Here is a 9,034-nt window from a genome sequence, read left to right as displayed (position 1 = left end):
TCAGTTCTTACTTTTATCCAGCTGAAATCAACTTCAGATTTTAAACCTTTTTCATGAAATCATATATATTGGATTCGCAGAATAATAATAATAATAAAATATTCACTAATCAATATGACAATAGGAAAGATTGCAGCACCGTCGATATGATGATTCATTCACTGTGTAAGTGTCTGGCCGTAGGATTCCCTTCTTATCTTATGTTATATCACCACCTCCTAGGTCTAAAGACGTTTAACCTAAAATATATATCTCAATGGGTATCAATATTGGTTGTCGATTTCACACCTCGATGCAATAAACAATAGCCAGAACCAAGAACAGATCAAAAGTTCAATATTCCTAAGAAACAGAATGGGATCACCAAGAAAGCTAAACCAGACTTATCTCAAAACCAATTTTGCAAATCCGTATATATATGTGAACTCAAATATAAATCCAAATGCAAGCATTATATGATTGTTATGTGAATTTGAAGGAAAATACATTGAATAGGTAACAAGAAAGATCTACCTTTGAAGTACTATTTGTTTATAATCAATATAATTCAAAAGCAAAAGCAAAAGCAAAAGCAAAAGCAAACACACAAATCAGTTGCTATACCCATCTCACAAAAACAACAACACACGACAGAAGTGTCTGGTTCAATTACGCAATGATTGTTATACGGGTAACTTCAACATGATTTTTCTCACAAGGAATACGCTAGGCAGTGAATTGATCACCTTTGATAACCAGAAGAGGGATAACCTTGAGCTGGATAGCCTTGAGGAGGTGGATAACCATAGGCCGGTTGAGGTGGATATCCAGCACTAGGAGGGTATGGCTGATCAAGGCGTGACATTTGCTGGAAAGGCGGCACTGCCATCACTGATGGTGGCCCAAACATACCATCCCGTTTGTCCATTTCAATTTTGTGTTGTGTCTGCAATTCTCCACATTAATGTTAATTACTACAGATGAAGTGAAATGAATCAAGAACAATGAACAGTATTTTGAACAGAATTCCACACCAATGCTCCGTTTGGTAGAAAACATTTTCCCCAAGAAAACATTTTCCAATGTTTGATTGCACTTATTAGTGGTGGTGTTGGGGGTGGCAAGGGAGGGGTAGTGGTTGATGGTGGTGGAGGTGATGGTTGTGGGGTGGTGATAATGTGTGATGGCATTGGTAAAATTTTAGTTTGAAAAATGTTTTCTCAGCTTTTCAAATGTGGAAAACATTTTCTGCCCAAACAAGCTTGTTTGCCATTGACCACACAAAACGTTTTCTATTGACTTTCACTTTTCATTGTACCAAACGCTAGAAAATACCGAAAATTGTTATCCTTGCGGCATTGGTAAAACTTTAGTTTGGAAAATGTTTCTCAGCTTTTCAAAAGTGGGAAACATTTTCCACCCAAACAAGCCTGTTTTCCGTTGACCACGAAAAACGTTTTATGTTGACTTTCACTTTTCATCGTACCGAATGCCCAAAAATACCGAAAATTGTGATCCTTTTTTTCTTTTTCTTTTTCTTTTTTTTTTTTTTTGGGGGGGGGGGGGGGGGGAATGATGGGGAAGTTTAAGGAGACACATCAGTCCATGTTGAAATTCTTGTAAAAAAGTATTATATATATATATAAGCATTTTCCATGTTCTTCAAGGAATATACATGTAATTTTATAGTTTCCTATTTATAATTGTTCTCGTTTATCATGTGCATACCTGCATACATGCACAAACCCTGCACAAACAAAATTAAGCAACAAATTCGGTAAGATACTTTGTAACGAATTCAGTCAAGTGTTCAGTGAGAAGTTAGGAAGGGAACCCTTACGTGCAATAAACCATATCAGCCAAACAAGACAGTATCTGAGAAGCCTCTTGAATTTCCTGACTTCCAACAATCATTGCAACAATGGAAAATATGCATGCAACTTGTTGAAGGCAGAACATGAAACCCTAGATATCAAGAAAAAACTTGTTTAACAAAATGCAAAGTATTTGTATTCAGTTAATGTGGAGAGAGAGAGAGAGAGAGAGAGAGAGAGAGAGAGAGATTATACAATAATGCAATTATCACATTGTGTTGTCTGTATGTTAAACTCGTCTTGCAACAGAAACCGGGTTGACGCAACAGAGTTTCCAAAGCATAAGAAAACCTAAACAAATGAAATAAGACTAGAATCAATAAAAAGTGCCCAAAAAATAGTCAACGCAGATGCAAAATGAAGTAATAACTTCCTTCTCAATATCTAAAAAGAAAAAGGGTAGAAACTAGCAAATAGTGTGTCGAAGTAAGAAGACAAGTAAATAAAATGGACACATAAACGAAGTAATGACAAACAAAATCAAACAATGATCGCACCTCGGTGGCAAGGCAAAATTCTGGGCACCTACTTTCTCCACACCGACCACTACAGGGCAGATACCCAGCACAGCAGGTGTACCTGTGACAAGCAAGAAAAGTATGCTAAAACCAGGAGGTCGTTTCATATCAAAGTAGTAACGAAAATCAATTACCTTGACATATCATTGTAAAGAGCTCGCTTGCGGAGGAGGTATGAGACACATGGTCCACTGAAATGAAGAAGAAATTCAATTAATTGTACTACAATGGGGGAAAAAATGATGAAAATTTAGATAGCTTGTGAAATTATGAGGTAAACAAGTTCCAACCAAGAAACAAATACAATGCTAAAAGAATAATGCCAACGATATAATTTTCTCAAAACAATAGTATAAATTTCTTATAATGTGCTCTCCATGGCAACCCATACAGAAAAACTATTATATTCAAGATGGCAAGATCTTGGTTTCCGTTTGCAATATTATCAAGCCATTGCAGTCACAACAAGCTCACACTAGCTTCCATATTGCAAGCATCACTCAAAATTTAAGCCTATGTTTGGTTAGGCAGAAGGTGAAAGGAGGAAAGGGGGGAGGGAAGAAGGGAAGGTAGAGACCTTGATTCAGCTGTCTGTTTCATAGGGAGGAAGGGCAAAGGAACCCGTTTCCATCCCGGTGAACATTACCCTCTCCATCAAAACAACTTAGAGATCACCCAATCTCATCCATCATCAAACACATTAAACTACGAATTTTTTTCCAACCACTCTGTGGTTGTCTGTAGCAGGGTTGTTTTCAATATGCAACGAACTACTTAAAACTATAAAATAAGTTAGGAAAGGACAATAAACCATTAATTGGAAATTAAATGCAAAGGTAAGGACAAGTAGTTCATTACAAAGAATTCCATTAACCAGTCACTAATAATACAATAGTGAAACAGAGTGAATTATCAGTAATTAATGAGTTAGTGAGTTTTCACTGTAATAGCTTCAGTTTTAATTTCTAAATCTATTTTCTGAAATGGATCTTATTGACCATTTTCTAAGCCTATTTCTATTTTCAGTACTGTGATTAAAATGAATTGAGATGTCATGCATACATGAAACATGTTGACAGTCCATTTCCAAACTGGATTTGTATATATTTTTAACTCAGCCCAGAGCCTTCAATTTTTTAGAATGGTATTAAGTTTATATGGCCTTATCTCACCTATCATTTTTTTTCCTCCCAATTTCTTAAAGTATCCATTCAAATAAAACCCCGTGCCTCATGCAACTTTCATTTGAAAACCCCATGCTTATCTGAATTTCAAATTTACGTAGCGTTTGGAATAATTTTCAAAGCATAATTTATCAAATCATGATTTTGTTTTTAAATCATGATTTGGATGAAATATGTTAACCAGCATATTTTTAAAATACAACTCAAAATTACTTTCAAAACTCTTATCTTCTCTTTATTTTTTATTATTATTAATCAATCAATCAATCACTTTTTCTCTCTCATCTCTCCTCTCACATTCTCTCACATTCTATACATCAATCAGTTAAAAAAAAAAAATTTAAAAATTACAAGTCATCTCAAAACTATTTTCAAAACTCATAACCAAATAAATTTTCTCTTTTCAAATCATGATTCAAATTTCAAATCATGATTCAAAAATTCAAAACACAGCTCTACACTCAAATCATTATTCTAAAACTAAACCAAACAGTCCCTTATTTTCCTGCCACTGGCAGTGCTATTGCCAAAGAGCTTTCAGTTGCTCCCATAGCTTCACAGTTTGGACATGCAATCACCCTGGATGCAACCAAGACATTCTGTCGACAATATTTCCCTTCTCTGCTCCTTAATGTTACTGGTTTGCTACTTGCTTAACACTAGCTGATAACTCAAACTAGTACCTCTTTACTCCCCAATTAAAGAAGGCACAAGGTTAATTCCTAATGAAAACTGGAGAGGCGGGAGCTTATCCACAGGTGGGACAGGACAATGACCAAAAAAAAGGCTTCACCTTTATAATCCAAAAAGAAAGACTCAGGTAGTTCCACACGGTATGGGCAACTACTCCAGGAAAGGGAGGGAGAAGCTTATGAGCTAAGCCAGGGAAAATGTTCTCTTATGTACCAAGGAAAAAAAAAATTCTTCAAAAAAAAAAAAAAAGAAAAAAAAAAAGAAGAGGTTATTGGATGTAATGAGAGGTAGATTGCTGCAACTAGTACAAATACTGCCATTACTACTAAAAAATATTTTTACTACCAACAACACTACTACTACTATAAAAAGTACCACTTGTTTAGTCCTCATTGGAAGGGCATTTTGGAGGGGATTAGATAGAGTACATACTTAACCTTTGGTATTATTTTGCAAAAAGAGGCTGCCCTCAAGTTGAAACCCACAAATTCAAGGTTGATAGACATAGTTAACCACTAAACCACTACCAAAAAAAAACTCTTATTTGTCTAGGAGTTGTATAAGAAAAAGTGATAGAAAACTAAACATGAGTCCATAGATTACTACTAGTAATATTAATTAAAAAAAACACTGGCATACCTAAGAATAAAAATCATCTATTATTTTTGTTACGACCAATGTTTTAAAAACCGGACCGGTGAATGAATCGGAAAAATGATCGGGTGGACGGGTCACCGGTTCAACCGTCGGGTTGAACCGGAATCGAACCGTGACGTCATAAATATATTAAAATTATATTTAAATAAAAATATAAGTAATAAAATTATAAATTAAAAATTTTAATAATCTTAAATATTTCTCTTAATACTTTTTTTATTAAAAAATATAAAAATATATTTAAAAATATTATTAATTTTCATTTTGGAAGAAGAATTTAAATATTTAATATTTCTTCCATATGATTTTAATTCAAACACTTTGATTGAAAGAAGAGCAAAATTTTTGGAGGGATATCAAATTTTAAGTTTCCCTCCAATGAATTTGATTGAATCTCACATAGATTTCTTGAGTTTTTTGGAAGAATTTTTTTCTTATAAATAGATAGAAGCTTTCACAATAATTTCAAGCTCTCAATGGGATTCCTCACAAGAGGAGACCCTTAAAAGAGAGTTTCCAATTAATTTTTTATTATATATATAATATATAATATATATATATATATATATATAAAATAAGAAAGAAAAGAAAGAAAATAAAAAAACAGGAAAAAAAAAACCGGACCGGTTCAATCAACCCGTGGCCGGGTCGACCGGTTCACCGGTTTTCAAAAAATAGGCCGGTTTTTTCAAATGGCCGGTTTAAGAGGGTCGACCGGACCGGAACCCCATCCGGTCACCGGTTCAACCGGTTGAACCGGCCGGTCCGGTCCGGTTTTTAAAACCATGGTTACGACATCAAAAGTTATTATTTTTATTATTGTGAAATCTTCAAAACAAGAGTTAGTGAACTAAGCCAAATTTCGGAAAATGTTACATGGTCTTGGGCATGTGTATCGAATGTAGGCGTGGGTGCGTGTGCAAGTGTTATCCAAAAGTTGGGTATGAATATGGGGACATGTCCTCAATACTTATATATGTATATATATATACATATATATATTAGTTTTTTTATCCATATATACAACACTAGAACCCAAGTCCAATTAGCAAACCTATACATGTTTTAAGGCTGGCGGGAGATAGCACTCATGCTGCCTATTAACTTCTGGTAAAAATAATTTCGACATTCTAACCATCACTAGGACAAGCTAGCCTGTAATTCCACTCTTATGAATACTTCAATTGATACTTTAATAAAATATATTAGGTGCTTAATTGGAACCTAAGGAGAAACAGTAAGGAAACTAATCACACGTTGTGGATCACCATGGAAAGCATGTAAGAATTGAATAAGAAACGTATAGTAGTTTTTACAAAGTTCCTTCCCACTTTCCCTTTATAAAACAGAGTTAGGAAGTCTCTTACTCTCTATCAAAGAACTAAGATCATAGGAAGTCTTTTCCTCTCTATACCATATGGGAAACACAAAAGTGTCCCCCTTCTCACTCAAGGAGAGTTTCCGGGTAACTATAATCCAATCTAATTACATCAGTAATGCATATCCTCAAGAAAATTTGTATTTTAAAGATTTCCTTCAAGAAGCAAAAGGATTTGCTTATATTTAACAAGAACATCCAAATAAGCCCATCATATTGATAACAATGTAATGAACAGTTTCAAGCATTCCATCCAGAAAGCTTCCTCATTCCAATAAAATTCATGAATTAAGCAGGCAATATAATAAACTCGTGATACAATCAAAAGACCCTAAACCAAATACTTCACAGTTTAATGATTCACCTCCATTAACACCCAATTTAGTTTTATAGTAGTGCTACTCTAGCCCAAATGCTAGACCCACTTTTCAAACCCAATGATGTGGTAGTGTATTACAATATTTAAGTTAACTCTCTCTCTCTTCATCAATCATCAGCCAATTATCTATTTTACACATCACTAGGTTTAGAAAGTTGGTATGCATATAATTTTCCTTAGTTTTATTCAATATATATCAGTTTCATGTCACTAGATAATTCAGTAGCACTAGCCCAGCTTCCATCTTAAAAAATAAAATAAAAGATAAAAAAACCATTGGGCAATGAGTATTTCACTACAAAATCAAATTGAACAATACAATTTTTATCCAAGTACAGACAAGGAAGTATGTAAAACCCAAAAATCAGAAGGGGGAAAAAAAAGAGGCTACTTTAGATTAATTCCATCAAAAGAAATTCATAATAAGAAACAGAGCAAAATTCAATTTTGAAAGCACAGATCAAGTCAACCATAGTAACAGTAAGTCCACGAGCAATTACAGATCTCTGACAAAACAAGAGAAATTGAAAACAAAAAACACAGATCTAAGAAACGGATCATCAGAGAGTACTCACCACCAAAACGCAAGGCAACAATCTGCATCAGAGAAAACAAACCAAAATCAATACCATATTAGAGTACAGAAGAGAGAGAGAGAGAGAGAGAGAGAGAGAGAGAGAGAGAGAGAGATGTGGAAGAGAGAGAATACAGGGAGTGTCGGCCTGAATGGTGCCCATGAGATCGGTGTGCCACAGGTTACGGTAGTTCTGGCGGAGCTGCATCTTGTCCAGATGCTCTTGCGACGCCATTGACATCTTCGAAGAGCTCGAAAACCAGGAAACCCTAGCTGATGAAGATGAAGATTTTCAAAAACACTTTCGAAAAACACCCAAGACACTATGTCCCTCTTGAATCGAAGACTTATAGATAATAATATGCAAGCTATGGTTTTTGGACTTCAACTTCACGATGTTGTAGCCAACGAACGACTCAGAAGACTTTGAGAACAACGACGATTGACTTTTGAAAAATAATTAAAAGGTAACTTAAATTTACACCTTAAATTTATTTATTTATTTATTATTATTCTATTTTTATTTTTTTTAATACAGATTCTACGTTACATTTAAAAAATTACATTCTGCTTTTTAGAGGTTCGTAATCTTATTATAGATTACAAATGACCATTTCTTTTTCTTCTTATTTCTTCTTCTCCTTTAGATGTCATATCCTAAAATTTTTTAAATGATCATTTTACCATTTCTTCTTCTTTTTCTTATCGTTATGAGTGCATTATATAACTTTCTATCATTAAATTTTATCTAAACATATTTTTATTGAGTGATAATATATAAACATAAATTTTATATAAAATTATCGTCTATTTACCCACATTTATTACAGTGTTACCAAACACCATTATTCACATTTATTATAGTATTACTGATTTTTGTATTTTTTTGTATTTGATGAATTTAAAAGGAATTCACAAAATATTATAATTCTTAAGTATATTTAGATTAGGTGTATCTAAAAAAAATTGCTTAAAATATTAAGAAAAATTCAGTAAAAATAAAAATAAAAAGGAAAAATAAAGGAATTCAATTCTTGTGTGAGTTAAACTAAATAAGATGATTGTTATTTCTCTTGAAATGACATTAACAAAATATTAATATTATTTTATTATTTTATATGTATAAAAGTTAAGGGACAAATATGTTATTTTAATCTGATAGAGAGATAAGTGTAATTTTTCAAACATGAAGAGATTTGTATTAAATAAAAATCTTAGAGGGTGTCAGTGTAATTTACCCTTAATTAAATATAAGTTTTTAGTGACAACAAGGTGATTGTGAAAATAAAAGAAGGTTTATTGGGTTGAATTAGAAATACAATAAATTAATTGGGTTAGATTGAAAATAAGGTAAATTTTAGGGCTTTGCGAAGTTAGAAATAATCCACTGCTTTTTCTAAAAAAATTTTGTCCTTAATGACTTTTATTTTAAAATTATGTCAAATTTTTTTATTAAAAATTATGTCAAATTTTTTTATTTTTTCAGTCCGTCTTGTATAGATAAATTTAAAATTTAATTTTTTTAAAAACAATTCAAATCAAAATTGAAATCAAAATAAATCCAAAAAATCTACTATTTTAGCCTATGTTTTTCTTTGTTTGATTTTTTTTTTGAAAACAAATATATTTTTCAATTCGTCTCACTACGTATAATCTACAAACTTTAAAAAAAAATTAAATTCACTAAATACGAAAATAAGCTAACAAAAAAAATTACAAAAAAAAAAAAACCCAAATATCCACTTCGCCTGCTTTGTTTTTTTTTTTTTTTTAGTCATTCTTTGATGTAATGATGTTA

General features: G+C 32.6%; 1 protein-coding gene across 1 annotated transcript; it reads right to left on the bottom strand.

The window, feature by feature from the left end:
* Positions 1-383: 383 nt before the first annotated feature.
* LOC114297733 (uncharacterized) lies at positions 384-7,831 on the bottom strand. Its single transcript, XM_028242201.2, has 8 exons — positions 7,372-7,831; positions 7,238-7,259; positions 2,506-2,562; positions 2,351-2,432; positions 2,049-2,144; positions 1,820-1,944; positions 1,708-1,726; positions 384-925 (listed from the first exon to the last, which is right to left on the bottom strand). The coding sequence occupies exons 1-8, from the start codon at positions 7,475-7,477 to the stop codon at positions 722-724; spliced, it is 711 nt and encodes a 236-aa protein (XP_028098002.2). The 5' UTR covers positions 7,478-7,831; the 3' UTR covers positions 384-721.
* Positions 7,832-9,034: the final 1,203 nt, after the last annotated feature.

Source organism: Camellia sinensis, chromosome 11 (assembly GCF_055761805.1).
Source record: "Camellia sinensis isolate YWXY chromosome 11, ASM5576180v1, whole genome shotgun sequence".
Taxonomy (NCBI): domain Eukaryota; kingdom Viridiplantae; phylum Streptophyta; class Magnoliopsida; order Ericales; family Theaceae; genus Camellia; species Camellia sinensis.
The sequence above is the reverse complement of the archived record's forward strand: the minus strand, read 5'-3'. Positions and strand labels throughout refer to the sequence as shown.